The sequence below is a fragment of the Carcharodon carcharias genome, chromosome 10 (genome assembly GCF_017639515.1).
Source record: "Carcharodon carcharias isolate sCarCar2 chromosome 10, sCarCar2.pri, whole genome shotgun sequence".
In the NCBI taxonomy this organism is placed as follows: domain Eukaryota; kingdom Metazoa; phylum Chordata; class Chondrichthyes; order Lamniformes; family Lamnidae; genus Carcharodon; species Carcharodon carcharias.
In genome coordinates, this window is record NC_054476.1 from 111,923,159 (window position 1) to 111,946,276 (window position 23,118).

At 43.2% G+C, this 23,118-nt stretch overlaps 1 protein-coding gene and 1 long non-coding RNA gene across 3 annotated transcripts in view; one reads left to right on the forward strand and one right to left on the reverse strand.

Annotated features, from left to right (window-relative positions):
• Nucleotides 1–8,324, reverse strand: part of p2rx1 (purinergic receptor P2X, ligand-gated ion channel, 1) — an 87,114-nt gene extending 78,790 nt beyond the window's left edge. For both annotated transcript variants that reach the window (XM_041197816.1, XM_041197815.1), the window contains exon 1: nt 8,098–8,324. In XM_041197816.1, the coding sequence (XP_041053750.1) occupies nt 8,098–8,240 (143 nt within the window). In that variant the 5' untranslated portion in view covers nt 8,241–8,324. The remainder of the gene's footprint in view (nt 1–8,097) is intronic.
• Nucleotides 8,325–19,883: 11,559 nt separating this feature from the next.
• Nucleotides 19,884–20,697, forward strand: LOC121282771. Its single transcript, XR_005944138.1, has 3 exons — nt 19,884–19,903; nt 20,230–20,270; nt 20,609–20,697. It is a non-coding gene; the product is annotated as an uncharacterized LOC121282771 (long non-coding RNA).
• The last annotated feature ends 2,421 nt before the right edge of the window (nt 20,698–23,118 follow it).

Below are 23,118 nucleotides of genomic sequence, written 5' to 3' on the forward strand. Positions count from 1 at the left end.
ACATACACACTCAATACACATACTCACGACACATACACACTCAGTACACATACTCACGACACATACACACTCAATACACATACTCCCGACACATACACACTCAATACACATACTCACCACCCATACACACTCAATACACATACTCACCACCCATACACACTCAATACACATACTCACGACACATACACACTCAATACAAATACTCACTACACATACACACTCAATACAAATACTCACTACACATACACACTCAATACACATACTCACGACACATACACACTCAATACACATACTCACGACACATACACACTCAATACACATACTCACGACACAGACACACTCAATACACATTCTCACGACAGAGACACACTCAATACACATTCTCACGACACAGACACACTCAATACACATACTCACGACACATACACACTCAATACACATACTCACGACACATACACACTCAGTACACATACTCACGACACATACACACTCAGTACACATACTCACGACACATACACACTCAATACACATACTCGCGACACATACATACTCAATACAAACACCCACTACACAGACACACTCAATACACATTCTCACGACACATACGCACTCAATACACATATTCACGACACATACACACTCAATACACATACTCACGACACATACACACTCAATACACATACTCACGACACATACACACTCAATACACATACTCACGACACATACACACTCAATACACATACTCACGACACATACACACTCAATACACATACTCACGACACATACACACTCAATACACATACTCCCGACACATACACACTCAATACACATACTCCCGACACATACATACTCAATACAAATACCCACTACACAGACACATACTCACAACGTGCATACACTCAATACACATGCTCAACATACATACACAGTCATATAAAAAACATCCAATACACTCAATACACAGTCACAAACACACACTCAGTACACATATTCACAACACACACACTCAATGGACGTACTCACAACACATATACATCGTCATAACACACACTCAATACACATACAACACATACACAGTCCCGTAACACACATGCACCCTCAATATACTTATTCACAATGCATATACACTCAATACGCAAACTCAACACATGCACACACACTTAGTACACATAGTGACAACACATCCACAGTTATACAACACACACACTCAATAAACATTTTCAACACACACACACCCACATCTAATTACAAAAACCACATTTTCAGCCCATTCCTATATGCGTGAGCGCAGATGAACCCCCACCACCTGATTGTAATTAAGTAACTAGTTAATATACAATTGGCACAGAAGCTTGGCCTAAATAGCCAAGTGGTTATGGTACGGGGTTTGTAAACCCAAGATCAAAAGTTTAAATCTCACAATGGCAAACTATGAAACAATGTAACTTCATCTGAATAGGAACAGATGGAAACGGGTTTGTACTCGAAAGAGTTACAATTGACACAGAGTTCCTAATTTCTTAGGACACATTAGCATTATTCAGTCATATATACAGATGGAACCATTTCCTTCAGCTTCTAGTATTCCACTCAATTTTTGGTCAAAATGATTTTAATTAAAGCTACAGAGTAAATTTCAAAATCTTCGTTCAAGTAAAATTCATGCTTAGTTTAATTTACAAAAAGATGAAGAAACTATATGCATTTCTATGTCGAAGGGTCATGAGGACTCGAAACGTCAACTCTTTTCTTCTCCGCCGATGCTGCCAGACCTGCTGAGTTTTGCCAGGTAATTCTGTTTTTGTTTTGCATTTCTATGTGTCCATTTCTATGTTCCTCTGTTTTGTTTACATCCTCATTGCATTTGTTGTTTTACTGTTGAGATCTCTCCAAATGGGGAGAGTAAAGAACACCTCATTGTAGAGACCCTGTCAACAGCATATGTTTAATTTAGTCATTAATGTTCGCACAGGGCTTCTATCCTATAGCAGGGAGCTGTGGGATTGGCCTCCTGCATTTTTGTAATGGTTACTAGAGATGAAAAATCACAAAAATATAAAGGACAAACGTTTATTCCCCTATGTGAGCTGAATGGCTCCTGTCAGCTGTGGAGGAAGTTGGCTAGAAAATCATTTACTGTGGTAATAGCAACAATAAAAAGCTAAATTTGAACTTTCCAAAAACTTCAAAAATAGGAAAAGATCACAGTCTGAAAACTGCAGCATGGAGGAAATTCCAACTTTTTTTTTCTTTATGCTTTCATGGGATGTGGGCATCTCTGGCAAGGCCAGCATTTGTTGCCCATCCCTAACTGCCCTTGAACTGAACACTTCAGAGGACTGTTATGAGTTAACCACATCGCTGTGGATCTGGAGTTACATATCAGTCACACAAGGTAAGGACAGCAGATTTCCTTCCCTGAAGGACAGTAGCAAACCAGGCAGCTTCATGGTCACTCACCATTACAGAGGCTAGCTTTCAATTCCAGAATAATTAATTGAATTTAAGTTCCACCAGCTGCATTGATGGGATTTAAAACCATGCTCCCCAGAGCATTAGCCTGGGCTGAGTTACTAGCATAGCAACATTACCACTATGCCATCATCTGCCCCAAGCTTCAAGCCCTAAGAGCATTTTTTATTAATGGTTCAAATCCTGCTGCTGTCATCCAAATTGAAGTGAGTGACATAGGCTGGACACTGGAATCTGTGTCTATCATTCGGGATTGGTCACTCTGTAACGTAATTTACTTATTCTGTTATTATTCCACTAACTGTACAAAAAATTCATGTTGGTGAATGTCTTGAACCAGCATTGAACTCATGGTGCCATGTTGCCAAACTGTAGTCTTACCACTGCGTTACAAGCATCCAACTTTGCCAGATGTGATCTCAGTCTCTCCAACACCCAATTGCTCCTGAAGCCATTATCCAGTGATGCAGCCTGTCCCCAGGGGTTAAACAGAAATCTATAACTTACAGACAGGAAGTGATAAATGCTGTTGTGATTTCTTAGCCTTCAAACAGGGAAAGGATACATAACACACGATAAGGTCATTTGGTTTAAGCTGTAAACCATGTGTTAGTTTTATTGAAAATGAAAATTAACAGTGGCAGGATGTCAAATGTCACTTGATTGCTGAACTTAACCGAAACCTGCAAAGGTATGAAAATGCTATGGTGTAACATGTCACCAACACTTGTACTAACACACTTGAACAAATTTTACACAGAAACTTTAAACGTGAGGTTTTATCTACCTCCCTCTCCCAGGTGACTTCAGGGGCTGAATTTTACACTAATCGGGCGGGCACATGACCGACCTGATTAGGTGTGAAATTGAGCGAGATGACGTCAGACAAGTGCCCGGATGACACCCCGCGCCTGCACGATATTTCAGCCAGCAGGCATGGGCAAAAGTCGGAAGCGCGCCAGCCAACAATTAAGAGTTAAGAATTAACCAACAATTAAGCCCATTAACGGCACAGTTGTCTGTTGCTTTACCTGGCCCGTCCAACCTTATGGTTGGCGGACGGGCAAATCGGCCAGGCAGCCTTTGCATTTTTCATCAAACCTCATCCACAGGTGGGATGAGATTTCCATTATGAAATGAAATATAAATAAATTTCTGCGGACAGTAATTTCATTAGCTAAATTTTCAGCTGACTGATTGTGATGCATGGACACTTTTTTTCAGCCTTTGAAACTTTTATTTTTACTGTTTCGGGTCTTCAGCTCCCTGAGGCAGCTCTCTGCCTTCAGGGAGCATTTTGTCAGTGTTGGCCCACACCCGCGTTGCCCTCCCCGGCAGCGCTGAGCTTCTCAGTGCAAGCTTCACACTGGCTAGCCAGTAACTGGCGTGAAATCGAGGTCGGCGGTCTCTTTCCTGGCCAATCCTGGGCCTGCCGATCATGCTCGGCTGCAAATTCAGGCCCAGGTATTTCATCTGCATTGCTGAATTCAGATGAGGTAAAGATAGTCTATAGGGTTGGCTTGAGATTTAATACCTCAGAAGTTCAAACTAGGGCAAAGGAAATCAAAAAGAAGTATCTTAAACTATTAGCTTTGGAAACATAGTTTGCCAACTGACCTGGAGATACTGGCTTCCTGGATCAGCAGGCTTGTTCCTACCTATATACGAAGTTAATTATTTCTAACTCCCAGATAGGCAAAGGTATCTTAGTATTGTTTGCTTGTGTCAAATGGTAAACAAAGTTACAATTCAATTTCACTAAGGGCACTTTATACTTCACCTTACAAAGTTCCATTCCCAGCAAGGAGCTTCTCTAGATGGGAGCACCTGTTATAAGAATCAGCCTTATCATGATATTCTCATCTCTGATCGACACTCTGTTTAATGAGGCTTAGAATATTCCTGCAAAAACACATGTTGTTAAAGCTTTTCATCTTGCATACATCAGGACAATTCGCAAGCCTGCCAGATGTATAGGGAGCAACAATTTGTAGCTTGTTATAAGTTGTTGTTCCCTTTACATTTGGTATTCTTGCGAATTGTCCTGATGAGTACAAGACGGAAAGCTTCGACAACATGTGCCTTTTTCAACAATACTCAAGTTCTGTACAACTGAATGATTATAAGGCTCAGAATCTTACAGAACAGAAGGGCCACTCAGCCCATCAGTTCTGTACTGGCTCTTTGAAAGAGCTATCCAATTTAATCCTACACTCCAGCCTAGAATCATGATCATAATTGTGCAATTTTTAAATTTGATACTTTATTTTTATTTTAATGATTGTGTTATGAATTATGATTATTTACATCATCATCACTAGTCAGCACCTGTCACCATGATGATTTTTCAACAAGCCAAATATTTATCCATCTATAACCCTGAAAATTACTTCTCCCCTAATACATGTCCAGCCGCCTTGTTTTCACAATGAGTCCTTAGGAATCCGTTTACATTTTTGGGTTTTTATTTAGGTTGCCTGCTACTCTTTTCCCAAACTCTCTGTTCACCCTTTTGATACTCTTTTCACTTTTTTTCCTCCACTTCCTTATTCTACCTGGTTTTTGACATGTTCTGTAGCTGGCATTTATTATGAACCTCCTTTTGCTGCTTTGTTTTGAGTCTCCCATTTCCTCATTCTCATCTTATTGCCAGCTTCTGCATCTGACCTGACTCTAAGAATAAATATGCAGGCTTGATCAAAGACATAACGTCCAAACTGAATTATTTTTGAGAGAACCTTTGTCACTCCAGAAGTACCGTACAGAAAAGGTAAAATAATACCATGTACGGAGTGCTCTGGTTGTACTTTGTCCTCCCATGGATCTGATCAAAGTTGCTGTAGATCACTGATTCAATGGTTAAAGAGGTGGTGATGCCCAGAAAGTACTGCCCGCTGCATTACACAGAGGAATTGCCCCATCTACTTATCCAGGTGAACCTGGTACTGGCCTAGCAACCCTGAGCTCAAGTTACACAATAACATGTTGCAAAATTGAATTCAATAGATCTCGTAATTTGTGAGCTTGACCACAATCATTTAAACGCAAAAGGTTCCCTTATCCTGGCTGGCTCATGTGGTTGACTCTTTATGCCCTTGGGGTAACTAGTGTCCACATCCTAAGAATAAATAAAAATAAACTTAGAGTCATAGTCATTACGGCATAGAAGGTAACCATTTGGCCCATCAAGTCCATGCCAGCTCTGTAGGCCAATTCAGTTGCTCCCTTTCCCCCTTTAGTCTATTTCCCTCAAGTGCCCATCCAATTTTGTTTTGAAATCATTGATCACCTCTGCTTCCACCACCCTTGTGGGCAGCGTTTTCTAGGTCATTGCCACTCGCTGGGTAAACAAAGTTTTGCCTCCTACCAGCTTGTGCTGGCTGAAATTGGCTTCACACTCTGGGAGTTTGTGCTGGCTCCTAAACCAATCTGTCACTGAATGTGTGAAGACACAGTCTGACGCTATAAGAGTGCTCCATGTTTGATACTCTTGGACTGGGACTGCCAGAGACAGGTTGCAGAAAGTGAAAATGCCCCATTTTAATAATTTTCCCAGCTTAGCTGAGTTTTGAAGTTTCGATTTCCTGCAGCCCTCACCCCGCACCACACCACCTCCTTTTCCAGTTATTCCTCATCTGATTATCTTGAATTGTAATGCCGGGGTCCTCCACATCCCCAGTTGACTTGGATTCACACTCTCATAAGGCATTTGATGAGTTTCTGCATGAAAAACTCCTAATCAGGCTGAAGGCACATGAACAACTGGTGATTAGAAAATTGAACTGGACATGAAGCTGAGGACAGGTGGAGAATACAGACTTGGCACTTATTCACAAAATGTTAGCTTGTGTCTTCTCTCTACCGATGCTGCCTGACCTGCTGAGTATTTTCTGGTACTATACTCATGAGGCTTATTTAGCTGAACTGGTGGGAGTGAGTGGAGCTCTACAGGGGTTACTGTTTACACAGCTGTGTCTCAAATAATTACATGGTTTTGAAACCAATCTGAAGATTACAAGCTCATGGTTAACACTTAGAGGAGAAATATAGTCAAATCTCAGGGTGCAGCTGGGTATTTGGATCAGTTATACAAATGGGCTGACAGACGTAGGATGTAATGTAATATCGATAAGCATAACATTTTTGGAGGAAATAATGTGCAACATGAGCACAGAATCAGTACAGAACAGCTTAGAAAAGCACCTGGAAGAACATGGACTCTGTCAACATGCAGACAATGAGATGAGTTGATCATATAGTGTAAAACCCACAACAGTAGAATTTAGCAACTGAGGTTATGCTGAAATTCTACATTATAATGAGCAGACCACATTTACACAAAATGCAGGGTTTCGATTGGAACTTGCAGCTTCTGAGAAGAGCAGTCTAGATGATTTCAAGTGTAAATGGTCATTACCTACAGGAATAGATTCAAATACGGGGGATAGAAATTCATATTGGGCTCTACATGGCACAAAGCGGTTTAGACACTCTTTAGAACCAGCACTTGATAGTTCTGAAGAAATGGTAGCATAGTGGTAATGGCAGTGGATTAGTAATCCAGAGACTCAAGCTAAAGTTCTGGGGACATGGATTTGAGCGCCACACAGCAACTGATGGAATTTAAATTCAATTAACAAAAACTGGAATTGAAAGCTGGTATCAGTAATAGTGACCATGAAACCATCATCGATTGTTGTAAAAAAACTCATCTGGTTCATGAATGTTCTTTAGGGAAGGAAATCTATTGTCCTTACCTGGTCTGGCCTACATGTGACTCCAAACCCACAGCAATGTGGTTGACTCTTATCTGCCCTCAGAATGGCCAAGCAAGTCACTTGGCTCAAGGGCACTTAGGGATGGGCAACAAATGCTGGCCTTGCCAGTGATGCTCACATCCCATGAAAGAATAAAAAGGAACTTCCATTTGGAACTGTCTATGATGGGCAGCTGACCCAATAGAATTTTTTTTGCACCACCACTAAGAGGTGAATTTCTCCCCTTCAATCTCCACAGCCCAGAGAGAGAGACAGTGAAGCAGAGACCTCGCTAAGGCTGTGTTAAAGGACCAAGAGATTATAGCGTCAACTTTATTGAATGTGCCATTCCAACCTGGAACCTAATATGAGATGTCCATTACTGACTCACTGTCCTTCAATTTCCTCTGGAATTCCCAGAAACTGCTCCCAGCATTTCCCAAAATGCAGGACCAGCAGCGGAGCCTTCGATAAACTCGTCCTTATATAGAGAAGCAGAGAGAAATAAACTTCAATCAGATAGCAGAAGGAATGATTTCACATAAAGGGTGATTGATGCCCAGAGTAAATTACTAGGAAGATTGGTTGAGACACAAGGATTGAATATACACTCTGTGAGAATAACAGACTAAGAAATTTGACATTCGCCCTTCAACATTAATCAGTGCCAAGTGTCATTTCAACATGGAGGTTTTATTGACCGTTTAAGGTCAGTCTCATTGCTGACACTCTCCTTGCAATTAATAATGTGGCTGCAAAGGCAACTAACTTTTTTCACAACTTATGACTCCAATCCAACCTGGCAATTGGTTAGTACTCCAAGCCTCACTTAAGTGCAGAGTAAAGAGTTAAACAAACTTTCTCTTACCCGATGATGTAGGCAAGTACTCCTAGTTGGATCAATCGAAAAATTAATCCAATTCTTCTGTTTTTTACTGTTACCATCCGAGGTGTATCATACTCAAACAAGAAGTTAGAAATACTTGCAACCAGTTTGTTAGCTTCCACCATTTCTGGAGAGGCAGATTCTACATGAAGTGAAAGCTCTGGTCTTCAATAAAGGGTGCAATGCTGGAACCTTCACTGAAACATCTGCAAACTTATTGCTGATAACTTGTTTAAACCTGATGGGCGGAGTCTGTTGACATAGCTATTTCTATAGTAACAACCAGCCTTTCCACTTATGGTCTGAGAGCATCTGGAACCTACCACAAGCATGCAAAAAAAAAATCAGTAGTAAATAATTTTTTTTAACTCTTTGTTAACTATAGTGGCTTTCCGCACCAGAGAAAGCAGAGATTGGACATCGGGCTGCAGGTATCCTGCAGAATTCATTCAGCATCTGCATGAAATGGATGAGGAAGACAAACTGAATTCTCAACTGATATGGTCAGAGCCGTTTTTGAGCTGAACTGACGAGTCCCTGATTTGGGCCTTGAGATTCTTTGAGGAACAATTGGTGGTGGGAATCTGAAAACTGTTCATTGGCTGTCTGCCGCAACAGGCACAGAAAGAGGTCTGGGAGTCTTGCAGCAGGTATATTAGACTCTCAACGTTAATAAAAATGAGAGGAGCCATTACATAATGTCACACTGAAGCAGTAGAGGCAGAAGGGTTTAGGGGAGGGAATATTGCCTAGCCCTTTAAAGGGGAGATGATAGCATAGCAGTAATTTCACTGAACTAGTAAATCCAGAGACCTAGGCAAATGCTCTAGAGACACAGGTTTGAATCCCACCATAGCAACTGGTGGAATTTAACTTCAATTAATAAATCTGGAATTGAAAGCTCGTGACAGTTGAACCATTGTTAATTGTAAAAACCTATCTGGTCCACTTAAGACCCTTAAGGAAATCTGCTGACCTACATGTGACTCCAGACCTACAGCAATGGGTTGACTGTTAACTTCCCTCTGAAATGGCCCAGCAAGTCTCTCAATTCAAGGGCAATTACAGATAGGCAGCAAATGCTGGCCTTATCAGCAACACCCACATCCCATGAATAAATAAAAACCTCCTGGTCAATCAACACCTCAAGTTTAAAATTCTCATCCTTGTTTTCAAATCCCTCCATGGCCACTCCCTATCCCTGTAATTTCACTAGGTCTCTGCACTCCATCAATTCTGGCCTCTTGAACATTCCCAATTTTAATCACTCCACCATTGGTAACTGTTGTAAGAGTGGCCAAGTTGCTACTATTGTTGAAAGAGTTGATTCGCAGACACTTCTTGGATGGAAACGTTAAGTTTATTTACAATATACTCAGCAGCAACTAAACATCTGCTTTCAACTCCAACTCCATCTCTACACTAACTGCTGAGGTAGCCCATGCTACTCACCTACTGGTTACTACAGATCATGTGATCTTCCCTAACAAGTATTATTCTTAAAGGTACATTACATACTAAATAAGACCATAATTACTACATCCCTCCCCTTTACATAATGACTACATTCCTCCCCCTTTAACTCAGCTACACGTATTATTTTTACAAATACATATTTTTCAAGACAGCATAATATTTACACTGGGTAAGGAGTTTACAAGTTCCGTCTTTCAGGTGGTTTCTTGGTACATGTGGAATGTTTCAGCTCCATAACTTCAGATTCTTTGTCAGGAACCTCCTTTTCCAGAGTTGCCTGAACATCAGGTGCTTCGGTGGGCACTTGCAGTTCTGTATCCCCAACTCTTGCAGGAACATCAGACATGTCAGTCCCGGTTGTGTATCCTCAACAGGAAACGCAGACCCGGTCATGGTCACTGGGGGAACCAAATCTTGGTGATTTGCCTCTCTTTTCTTTAAATGGTCCACATGTTTATTGATGATCCAGCCTTCCACCTCCATGTGATAAGATAGAGGTCCAGTTATCACGCTTATTTCACCCGGTAACCACTTAGGTCCTTCCCCAAAGTTTTTCACGCATACCGGCTCTCCCATGGTAAATTTGCTTTCGCAACTATGCCAGTTGTGTTTAGTTTTCTGGCTTCCCTGACTCCCTTCCACCTTCCCCTCTAAATTCAGTATTATTAAGCTCAATCTCGTCCTGAGACGATGTTTCAAAAATAACTCTGCCGGTGTGAGGGATAGTCCTGTAATGAAAAAGAAAGCGTGCTAGCTTGGTTGCTTCTTCATGCCTGCCTTGAATGTTTGAACTGCCCTTTCGGCCAGTTCATTTGAGGAAGGGTGGTACGGTGCAGTTTTTACATGAGTGATACTGTTGAGGCTGATAAACCGTTGATACTCAGCACTCGTAAATGCCGTGATGTTATCAGGCTTCCCCTGAGCCCTCTTCAATCACCAGGGCTTCCCCTGAGCCCTCTTCAATCACCAGGGCTTCCCCTGAGCCCTCTTCAATCACCAGGGCTTCCCCTGAGCCCTCTTCCCATTTCTTCTGCTGTGCTTCCATTCTATTGTTTGAGACAGTCTTCATTTCTTCATGTTGCTGAATGGTTACACACTCCATTTGCATTTGATCTTGAAGGACAACCAGCTGTTCTTTCAACTGTTTAATTTCTTGTTACCCTCCCCCTAGGGTTTCCTGTTGCCCTTGGTGGAGTTGCCCTCTCTCTGGGGTCTCTCATTCTCTTCCACAGAGTTGCCCTCTCTCTCTGGGGTCTCTTGTTCCCTTTGGCAGAGTTGCCCTCTCTTTGGGTTCTCTTGCTCCCTTCAGCAGAGTTGCCCTCTCTCTGGGGTCTCTTCTAATTTTCTGTCCATAGCCATTTTTCTTGTATTTACCTCTTTAAATGTATTGTCACTTTAAGAGTCTCTGCAGCTGTCGCTTTTTCTCTGCTGTGTTTCCTGCTCTATTTGAGTTTTGGTGAGATACCCGCGATTGTGGGCCTTCTTCTCCTTCAACTTTGTAAAGCTTCATTTCCTGTTTGGAAAAAAAAACACAGCCCCGATTTCTTCCCCCTTTTCTGGGTGATTCTGAAGGGTTTTTTCTTTATTTTTAATGTTTTGCTCACCTGTCTTGTGGATTCTCATTCAGCGCTCTTTCGATTTTGGTATTATTTTTTAAATGTCGGGGGTGCTCCAGGAGATTTCTCAGCCATTTGGATTGGAGCCTGTTTTTTCTTTAACTTAAAGCGACAGCATACCTGGTGAGTATATCTTCCTTTCTTTTTAATTATCTTAAACACTCACAATCACCAGGCAAGGCACAGCACTGAATCTGATCCCATCCTCATCACCAATTTGTTGTAAGGGAGGCCAAGTTGCTACTATTGTTGATAGGGTTGATCTGCAGACACCTCTTGGGTGGAAACATTAAGTTTATTTACAACATACTCAACAGCAACTACACGTGTGCTTTCAACTCCAATTCTATCTCTATACTGACTGTTGAGGTAGCCCACACTACTCCCATATTGGTTACTACAGATTATGTGATCTTCCCTAACAAGTATTATTCTTAAAGGTACATTACACACTAAATAATACATAATTACTACAGTAACCATACCTTCAGGTGCCGAGACCCAAAGCTCTGGAATTCCCTCCCCAAACCTCTGCCTCTCTACTCTCTTTCCTCCTTCAGATGTTCCTTAAACCCTACCTCTTTGACCAAGCTTTTGGTCATCTGGCCTAATATCTCATTAAGTGACTTGGTGTCAAATTTTGTCTGACAATGCTCCTGTAGAGGGCTTTGGGACTTTTTTATGTCAAAGGCTATATAAATGCAAGCTGCTCTTGTTGATATTATCATTTTCCTCATGTCCAAGCAGTCAAGGATCAATGTCCCTCCCTACTTTTGTCCTGAAAACCCAATCATTGCGATCTCCATGGTAGCACTCTTACCTCTGTATCAGAAGGTTGTGGTTTCTAGTCCAACTCAAGAAACATAATCTAGGCTGACGGAGTGCTGCACTGTCAGAGGTGCCATCTTTCTGATGAGGTTTTAAACCAATCTGCCCTATCAGGTGAATGTAAAAGATTCCATGTCATCATTTTCAAGAAGAGTAAGGGAGCTTTGGCCAATATTTATCCCTCGGCCAACTTCATTAAAACAGATTATTTGGTCATTGTCAGATTACTGTATGTGGGATCTTTTGAAAATTGACTGCTAAGTTTCCTGCATTATAACATTGACTAGACTTCAAAAGTACAATGGCTGTTTGTGCATTGTCATGTCCTGAGGTTGTGACAGCTGTTACAGCATTGCAGTTCTTTCCTTCCTTCCCTATGCCTGGCAAAGGATTCCCAATCCTCCTAGAATAACCAGAAGTTTCCCAGAATCAAGCATTTCTGATTACTGGCCCCAACACCCTGTGAGATCAGCTATTTAAATGTCCTGCCTCAGTGCACCTACTTGAATGAGCACTATGTGAAGCACTGTAACTAAGGACTAACTGTTAGCCTGGCATCATGAGTCTGAAAATGGTTAAACTTCATTAAGTTTAAATAGAGTCAAGTCTCAGCCATTCCCAAGGAGTTCATCATCAGCTGGTGCTCGGGCAGATAAGGAATGTGATCTAGAGGCAAGGGAGGAAGAGGTGGGGAATGGAGGCTGGGAGAGGAGAGAGGGAGAAGCTGGAGAGAAGGGTTTGGGGAAAGAGAGGGAGGGAGACAGGGGAATGGGGGCTTGGACAGGAGAGAGGGAGAGATTGGGGAATGGGGGCTCAGGGAGCGAGAGACATTGGGGAATAGGGGTTGGGGCAAGGTAAGGATACTGGGGAATGGGGTCATTTTGGGGAGGGATAATTGGGACAGAACAGAGAAGGTTATGAGGAGATTGGATGGAGGTGTTCAAAATCATGCATGGTTTTATTAGTGTAAATAAGGAGAAACTATTTCCCGTGATCTCTTGCGCATCATTGATTTTAATCTCTCTACTGTTGGTGGGCATGCTTTCAGCTGCCTGAGCCCCAAGTTCTGGAATACCCTCCCTAAATCTCTGTACCTCTCTATCTTGCTTTCCTCCTATAAGACACTCAATAAAAGTTACAACTTTGACCAAGCTAACCAAGGTTCCTTCAACAGCACCTTCCAAATCTGCAACCTCCACCATCTAGAAGGATATAGGCAGCAGATACATGGGAACACCACCACCTGGAAGTTCCCCTCCAAATCACTCACCATCCTGACTTGGAAATATATCGTCATTCCTTCACCGTCACTGGTCAAAATCCTGGAACCCCCTCCCTAATAGCACTGTGGGTGTACCTGCATCACACGGACTGCAGCGGTTCAAGAAGGCGGCTCATCACCATCTTTTAAAGGGCATCTGGGGATGGGCAATAAATGCTGACCTAGCCAATGACACACACAGCCCACAAACGAATAAAGTAAACATTTTGGTCATTGGACTTAGTATTCTGTATGTGACTCAGTGTCAAATTTTGTTCTATAATGCTTGTGAAATGCCTTCGGAAATCTTACTAAATTAAAGGAGCTATCTAAACACAAATTATTCATGCAACCTCATAGAAGATTAGCTAATTTATAGGTATATAGGGAATCATCGCAAGTAAGAAAGCTGATGAAGTAGAGATGTTGGAAACATGTTCTTTGCAAAACAGCTTGAAGTGCTGGCAGACGCAAAACTGAGGTGCAGCAGTGTCATCCACAGGTGGGAGCACTGAATTACAGCATGACACGTTTACATAGGAAATTTCCATTCTAAATGCAGACATAGGAAATTATAATTGGAAAAATTTGGATTAAACATGTGCAAAAGATTTTGCGGATAGTAAGAAAGATATATATATTTGTAGTTGATCTCCTGTGGGACTGCACTCATTGGGGCTGGTGAGAAAAACGGGATCCCTGATCCCACCCAATTTCAAGCAGGATACTGGCAGAAAATAAAGGAGATGGGGCAAATTCCAGGGTGATGCCTATTACTACCTCATCTCCCATATCACCACCACCCTACCACCCACCCCCAAGCCCCGCACCAGAGCTTCCACTGGCTACGTACAAATAGCAACCGGAAGAAGGGAGGAGTTAAATCCCCAGCAAATTTTCCTGATGCTGCATTTACCATAGTACTAGCCGCCAGTGTGTGAAGTGACGTATTCCATGGGAAGCATCAGTTGTGGTCTCAGTGTCAGGGGATAAGAAATATGATCCATCTCCCTTCCATTTGGTCCGTGTGCTTACATCAAGTATCTTCTGATTCACTCTGAGGAACTCCACTTCATATCTCCATAGTATGCTGGTGAACTGTCTTTCGTAGACTGCACAGAGCTTTACACCTATTTTACACCAGTGTTACACCAATACCTACACCAATGGAGCACATGGAGAGCAGGCCTGTGTGAGAAGGGCAGCGGCGGTGGGAGATAAAAAACGGCAGCAGACAGCCACTTAGACCTGTTTCTACCTGTCAGTGTTGAAGTGTGATGTCAAAGGAAAACGGGTAGGTGATTGGTGGATATCTATTCCATGCCCCTTTTGATTGGCCAAGTGGTTTAAATCAGGAGTCATTATTTCAGCTGATGGGTACAGTTAAGAAATTCACTTTTGAAATATTTAACATCCAAGTTAGCCAATTAAATAGAATAGAGATGGCTGGGCAGGTGATGTGTTGCAGCTGTAGTATGTGAGGCTGGTGTCTGCCGGTGTGATCCACAGTAACCACATCATTACCACAGAAGGCTGTGGAGGCCAGGTCATTGAGTGTATTTAAGACCGAGATAGATAGGTTCTTGATTGGTAAGGGGATCAAAGGTTACGGGGAGAAGGCAGGAGAATGGGGTTGAGAAACTTATCAGCCATGATTGAATGGCGGAGCAGACTTGATGGGCTGAATGGTCTAATTTCTGCTCCTATGTCTTATCTGTAGCAAGTGTTGGCTGCTCGAGGAACTTTGGCTCAGAGTTGATGAGCTGGAGTCCTAACTGCGGCACAACGGGTGTGGGAAGAGTTACCTGGACACCGTTTCAGGAGGCAGTCACACTCCTTAGATTAATTACATCAAATTTAGACCATGGTCAGGGACAGGAGAGTGTGACTATGAGTGAGGCAGATATGGGGGCCCAAAATTTAGCTTTGGAGGAGCCTCAGCCAGTGCCCTTGTCCAATAGGTATGAGGTTCTTGTTCCCAGTGTGGACAAGGGCATAGACAGCAGGGAGGATGAGCGAAGCGACCACAGCACCGTGGCACAGAGCGCCATTCAAGTGGGGGGAGAAAAGAGAAATGTACTGGTAATAAGGGATAGCATAGTTAGAGGAATAGATACTGTTCTCTGCAGCAAAGGCGAAGAGTCCCAAAGGCTGTGTTGCCTACCTGGTGCCAAGGCTAAGGACATCTTTCAGGGCTGGAGAGGAACTTGGAGTGGGAGAGGAAGGATCCAGTTGTCACGGTCCACATAGGTACCGATGACATAGTTAGGAATAGGAAAGAGGTTCTGCTGAGGGACTACAAGCAACTCGAGGATAAATTAAAAAGCAGAACCACTAAGGTAATAATCTCTGGATTGCTACTTGAGCCACGTGCAAATTGCCGTAGGGTAAATAAGATTAGAGAGGTAAACATGTGGCTCAAAGATTGGTGTGGGTGAAATGGGTTCTGCTTCATGGGGCACTGGTACTGGGGAAGGAGAGAGCTGTTCCACTGGGGCAGGCTTTATTTGAACCATGCTGGGACCAGTGTCCTGGTGAATCGTATAACTAAGGGTGTAGATAGGGCTTTACTAATTAGTAGGGGAAGGGTTCAATTGAAGGGATGTTTAAAAACTCAAAAAGAAATGAGAGAGCAGAGGTGCAGGGTACTGAAGAGGAAAATGACAATCAAAGTGTGACAGGAAGGGGCAGAAAATATAAGCAGAAGAACGCAACAGAACTTAGAATCAGAATGAGTAATAATGGTAAAAAGTCAAAGCTTAATGCTCTTTAACTGAATGCATACAACATTTGTAATAAGGTAGATGAGTTGATGGCACAAATAGAAATAAATTAATATGACTTGATAGCTATCACAGAGACTTGGTTGCAGGGGTACCAAGGCTGGGAACTCAATATTCAAGGGTGTTCGACATTCCAGAAAAATAGGCAAAAAGGAAAAGGATTTTGGGTAGCTTTGTTAATAAAAGAAGGTATCAGTGCGGTGGTGAGTAGCACTATAGGTGCATAGATCATGACATGGAATCAGCTTGGGTGGAAATAAGGAATAGCAAGGGGAAGAAGTCACCTATAGGGTGGGTGTCATCTATAGGCTGAGATAGAGTTGCCTCACTGTAGGACAAAAGATAAATCAAGAAATAATGGGCATTTGTAAGAAGGGTGCTACAATTGTAATAGGAGATTTTAATGTACATATTGACTGGACCAATCAGCTTGGCAGGGGTAACATGGAAGACAAATTTGTAGAGTGCATCAGGGATTGTTTCTTAGAGTAATACATTGCAGAACCTACCCAGGAACAGACTATTTTAGATCTAGTAATGTGTAATGAGGTAGGGTTAATAAGAGATATTGTAGTTAAGGATCCTCTAGGTGAGAGCCACCTTTCAGATGAGATGTTAAACCAAACCTTGGGTTAACATAAAAGTAAACTGGGAGACAAGAGGGTAAGATTGGAACATTGCTTTACTGTTTCACTGCTCTGTCAATTTAATTTGTGATTTATTGATATTATACTATGAGTTGTGAATATTTGAGTGTCATCTGTTCTGATAGAGCAGCAGGGCAGGGCATCAGACACAAGAGACAAATGACTAACTTCAATCATACAGATCTCTCAATCCTCTGGAGGTGTTGAGGGGTGGCATGGTTAGGGGTTGCATTGAGGGAAGGACAAACAGAATCATGCGAATGGGTGCTACTGGATCATCTACAATTATCACTGGCTGCCAACTCCTGGACTGTAGAACATTGCTGAAGTAATACATTGCACACCTCTCCTTTCCCTTCCTTGCCCATCCTGGGCACCAACACACTCTTCACCTTCTTCAAGCAACTTTTCCATAACCAACTCTAAGAAAGGAGTCCTCCAGATCCCTAATCAGCTCTATGGCCACGCACCTCCACCACTGCCACAAACAGCCCCATTACCCCTTCCTCCACCTTAACACACTCACACTCTCTTTTACATTACTTCACATCTGCCATACTGTGTGGCACACACTCCTAAACTGCCAGCTTCATTGGCACTAGGACAATTTGATGCACAATGCCCACCAAAGTCAGGCTTCTGAAGGAGAAGAAGTTCCCCCATATTTAAACCCCTCACCCATTTGGAGGAGAAGGCTCTGCAGCTGGTGGGCTGGCACTCAACTTCGCTGTGAGTGATGCTGTGGTACGTAGCATCTTGCTGGTGCCAAGAGATCCATTGAACACTTGTACATGATCTTGGCATCCCTGTAAGGTATCACACAGCCACAACATTCCACTCTCACCTGCACGTGCCCCCCCACCACCACCCCCCCCACCCCCCGCCTTCTCAACCTCCTTAACTGCAAGGGGGTAACGGCTAATCATTCTTAACCTGCACCTCATCTTTCTCTAGATGACTATAGCAACAGGAGGGAGGGTGGCACAGGAGGAGGGAGATGCTGATGAGGACATAGGAGTTGCAGTTGTCTGACCTATCGTTCCTCAGGCTAGTTTTAAATGCCAGGTGTCCAGCCACTGCTGGTCCCCTGACTCTCCTCCCCTCCCCACCGTGTACTACATTTCTGAGCAGTGAGAGCTGGGAGGATGGTGGTGCAGTAGTAATGTCACAGCCCTAGTAATCTAGAGGCCCACACTGATGGTCTTGGTACATGGGTTCAAATCCCACCATGAGAGTGGGTGGAATTTAAATTCAGTTAATAAATCTGGAATTGAAAGCTAGTCTCAGTAATAGCTATGACACAATCATCAATTGTCATAAAAACCCATCTGGTTCACCAATGTCTTTTAGGGAAGGAAATCTACCATTCTTGCCTGGCCTATATGTGACTCCAGAGCCACAGCAATGTGATTGACTCTTAACTGTTTTCTGAAATGGCCTAGCAAGCCTTTGAGTTAATGGGCAATTAGGGATGGGCAACATATGCTGGTCTTGCCAGTGATGCCTGCATTCTATGAAAGAATTAAAAAGTGATTTAAGGCAATGAGCAGCTAGCTTCTCTTTTTATGGCTGGTCAGTGCAACCAAGCTGAGCTGAATGGCCTCTTTCTGCACCATAACTTTTCTATGGTTTTATGTGTCAATGTCCAGGAGCACACTCTAGCACTGCAGCTAACAGTGGCTCCATATCACATTGCTTTCAAAGTAGGTTATTATACATTACATATTGCATTGCACAGAATTTGGAACAAAGAAACTGGTCTATCCCAGTGCTTACTCTCCACACAAGCCTCCTCCAACTCTAATTACCTCTTCCCAGACTCTCATCCTTCTCCCTTATATATAAATCAAGCCTCCCTTTAAATGCATCAATACTACCTGCTACAACCATTCTACATGACAGTCAGATCCTTCTCTTCACTCTTAGCATAAAATAATTCTTCCTAAGTTCTTTCTTGGATTTGTTGGGTATTTTATATTTATGATCCTTTATTCTGTACTCCCCATCTGTTATCATCATTGTGGATCTTAGATGAGGTTGTTCTTGGTCATGATTGATGGAGGCAAGACTGCTGGTAAACGTTACCTTTTATTGAACATTCTACTAACTACGTACAGTACAGGCTTAGCATGAGGCTTCACATAGTACTATCTCTCAGCATTATTCTGTTGTCATGTGAACTTACATCACTGAAGATGTTGACTATACACTTATTATTCATTCACAGGATGTGGGCATCGCTGGCTAGGCCAGCATTTATTGCCCATCCCTGATTGCTGTTGAGAAGTGGTGGTGAGCTGCCTTCTTGAAACGCTGCAGTCCATATGGTGTAGGTACACCCACAGTACTGTTAGGAAGGAGTTCCAGGATTTTGACTCAGTGTCAGTGAAGGTATGGCAATATATTCCCAAGTCAGGACGGTATGTGTCTTGGAGTGAACTTCCAGGTGGTGAAGTTTCCATGCGTCTGCTGCCCTTGTCCTTCCAGATGGTAGCGGTCATCAGTTTGGAAGGTGCTGCCTAAGGAGCCTTGGTGAGTTCCTGCAGTGCACCTTGTAGATAGTTCACAGTGCTGCCAGTGTGCATCGGTGGTGGAGCCAGTGAATATTTGTCGAGTGTTTTGGAGCTGCACTCATCCAGGCAAGTGGGGAATATTCCATCACACTCCTGACTTGAGCATTATAGATGGCTTTGGGGAGTCAGGAGGTGAGTTACTTTCTATTGGGTTCCTAATCTCTGATCTGCTCTTGTAGTCACAGTTTTTATATGGCTAGTCCTGTTCAGTTTCTGGTCAATGGCAACCCTCAGGATGTTGATAGTGGGGGATTCAGTGATGGTAATGACATTGAATGTCAAGGATGGTTGGATTCTCTCTTGATGGAGATGGCCATTACCTAACACTTGTATGGCACGAATGTTACTTGTCACTTGTCAGCACAAGGTCTTACCGCATATGGACTTGAACTGTTTCAGTATCTGAGGAGTCACAAATGGTGCTGAACATTGTGAAATCATCAGCGAACATCCCCACTTCTGACCTTATGATGGAAGGAAGGTCATTGATGAAGCAGCTGAAGATGGTTGGGCTGAGGGCACTACGCTGAGGAACTCCTGCAGTGATGTCCTGGAACTGAGATGATCGACCTGCAACAACCACAGCCATCTTCCTTTGTGCTAGGTATGACTCCAACCAGCAGAGAGCTTTCCCCCCAATTCCCATTGACTCCAGTTTTGCTAGGGCTCCTTGACGCCACATTCGGTCAAATGTGGCCTTGATGTCAAGGGCAGTCACTCTCACCTCACCTCTAGAGTTAGCTCTTTTGTCCATGTTTGAACCAAGGCTATAATGAGGTCAGGAGCTAAGTGACCCTAGTGGAACCTAAACTGGGCAACAGTGAGCAGGTTATTGCTAAGCAAGTGCTGCTTGATTGCACTGTTGATGACCCCTTCCATTACTTTACTGATGATCGAGGCTGATGGTGCATGTTATGTTTCTTCCGTCAGGTCACTTGGCTCAGCGAACATGGTTGCACTCCTGTCTACTGGTGAGTGAGTTGGTAAACAATATACTGCAGGTGCAGAGACCAATGTAAGATGAAGCACATGCTATTTATTAACACAAGTAACAGAGCACTAACACAATGTGTGCTTCTCAAACCAGACCCTGCCCTAAACTACTGATTAACATTGTAGCCCGCGCTACACAGCAATTGGGTCATATAGTCATGTGGTCAATCTGCTCATGGTCGATGACTGTACAAAGTCTTGCTTTAGCCACTGTTCTGTGCCTGAAAGAATTGAAACTCTTGCTCCAATGACTAATTTGAAGTTTGATTTATATCCATTGACCATTACGTCATCTGCACTGCTGCCTATGGCATAGAGAAGAGTTGGGACCCATTCCTTTATAGCCTTCTCGATTAGTCCTGAAGCTGTTCTATACCTGGTAAACCTACAACACTAGTTCTGCCACTTCTCAGCTGGATCCGGGCCTTCCATATGATCAAAGCATTTTGATAAAGGTAGGATTTTCTCTATAGCTTCTCTTCACTGTAGCCTTTTCTCGAGTTGTGTTGGCGATTTTCCCATATTATCCTTGTCCCTCAGTCATTTCAACTGCCGCCTTCTTCTTCCAACTCACTGAGTTCTTTACCTATGTTTTCTGCTGTCACCATCTGTTATCATCGTGTGGGTCTTAGATGAGGATGCTCATGATCTCGATTTATTAATAATGCTGGAGGCAAGGCTGTTGGTAAACTTCACCTTTTATTGAACATTATATTAACTATGTACAGTACAGGCTTAGCACAGGGCTATACATAGAACTATGTCTCAGCATATTCTCTCATTATGTGATCTTACATCACTGATGATGGAGACTATATATTTACATATTCAACATGAACCCTGCAAGTGAAAACGGTTTCTGCTTGTCCATTTTTTTGAAACATTCTTCCCTTCAAAGACATCTATCAGGTATTGTTCTGGTCTTCTCTTGTTCTAGGATACCCAATTTGCTCAAAGTTGCTGATCTGATCTTGGGGAAATAGGACTGTTAGATGAAAAATATATATCTAGGTTGCATTCCAACTTCCTGGTACTTACCTGTTGTAATGATGTTGGAGTTGTTGACTAATGATGGTGATCTATCTCTATAAATTAATCAACTAAAGATCCAGAAATAACACTAGTTAAATCCCATTAATGGAATGTTTGGGAACCAGAGGCTGGCATTTGGCCTTTAGCGATGAGCTAGGACGTGGGATGGGTGATGGGTGATGGGTGATGGCCTGATGACTTACCTCTGTCAGGGGATATTCCCAGATGAAGGAATGGTGGTGGCTCAGCCGCTCCATCCCCTAAGCAGAAGTGGGTGGCCAATTCATCCTATTAATAATCATTTTATGACTCCATCAACATTTTAACAGCATTAGAAAGGGCCCCTGAGGATTTTCTCTATAACTTCTCTTCACTGTAGCCTTTTCTCGAGTTGTGTTGGCGATTTTCCCATATTATCCTTGTCCCTCAGTCATTTCAAATGCTGCCTTCTTCTTCCAACTCACTGAGTTCTTTACCTATGTTTTCTGCTGTCACCATCTGTTATCATCGTGTGGAGATCACCAGCTTCATCGCAGGGGCATCCCAGCAGCATTCGGGGAGCTGGGGGCCTTCCTTCCATGGATGCCCACCCTCCCCCGGTGGCAATGGTGGCCCAGCACCACCGGCACCACCACTGGTGGGTCCATCTCCCTCATAACTGGGGTCTGCCTGGGGGCACGGGATGGGGACCAGGACCCAAAGTGTGACGATAAATTTCCATCTATATGTAACATGAGATTCAGACACACAAACTGCAAGATTACTAAACAGGGATTCTTTATTCCACTGGCCTCAGTTCTTTATAGACATCAATGGAAAAGTTCATCTTAGAGAAATGAATGACATACAATGGACATTCAACCAACACTTCAGGTCCATCAGGAAGCTGTCTAGAGCTTAACTCCTGATCTCTAATCAGCTGCACAATAGTGTTCAGCTGGTGGAGCTCTGACTGCTAAATTCCTGTGACCACATGATCCAGATTACCTTGTCTTCCAGACATGAAGAGGCTCTTCTGTTTCTCGTGGCTACCCGAGCTCACGGGTGCTGTCCAGGCCATCTGCCTCGGTCTCCAGCAGCTGTTCACCTGCTCCATTACTGCTTCTCAGTCCTCTAGTCACTGTCAGAGGCATTGGTCTGCTTTATCTGTGGCCTTGGCTCTTTAACGCTGCAACTCACCAGTCTCAAACTTCTTCACTGGCTCCTCGCTGCTCTCCTGTTCTCTCTTTCTCTCTCTGTCTATGAGGGTCTTGGCTTTGCCCCTCCTTCAGCCTGCACTCTGGGCTCAGACTCCACCCACCAGCCTGCCAAGGAAGTCACCCCTTGTTCCGAGGGAGCCCCCAGGGCCCTCCCGGGCCGATGACGTCTGCTGATGGAGACCTAGTGCCCCCTCCCAGAGAATGCCCTGCAGTGGGTGGGGATTGGCACCCAGCTCCAAAGTCGAATGTTGGGTTGCCAGCCCGGTCACATCACCTGTTATATGTTCCAAGCCGCTCTGTTTCTTCCATTTTACACTTACCATATGTCATGTCTCAATGTACTCATATATTGTACACAAAAATATTATTTGCTGATGGTTGTCAAGATGATTTTACAAAGGGTCAATAATTCAATCCAAAGCTGTAGATTACACAACAGAGGTAATAAACCAATTGACTGTTCCTGATGGCATTGTAATCCTTGTGTAATCTTCACTTCCATATTGTATAAGGCTGAATTTTCCCAGAATTGCACTAAGTGCGTCAGCAGGCGAGTAAAATGGAATCCTACCCGCCGATGAAAATGGTGGGTTTT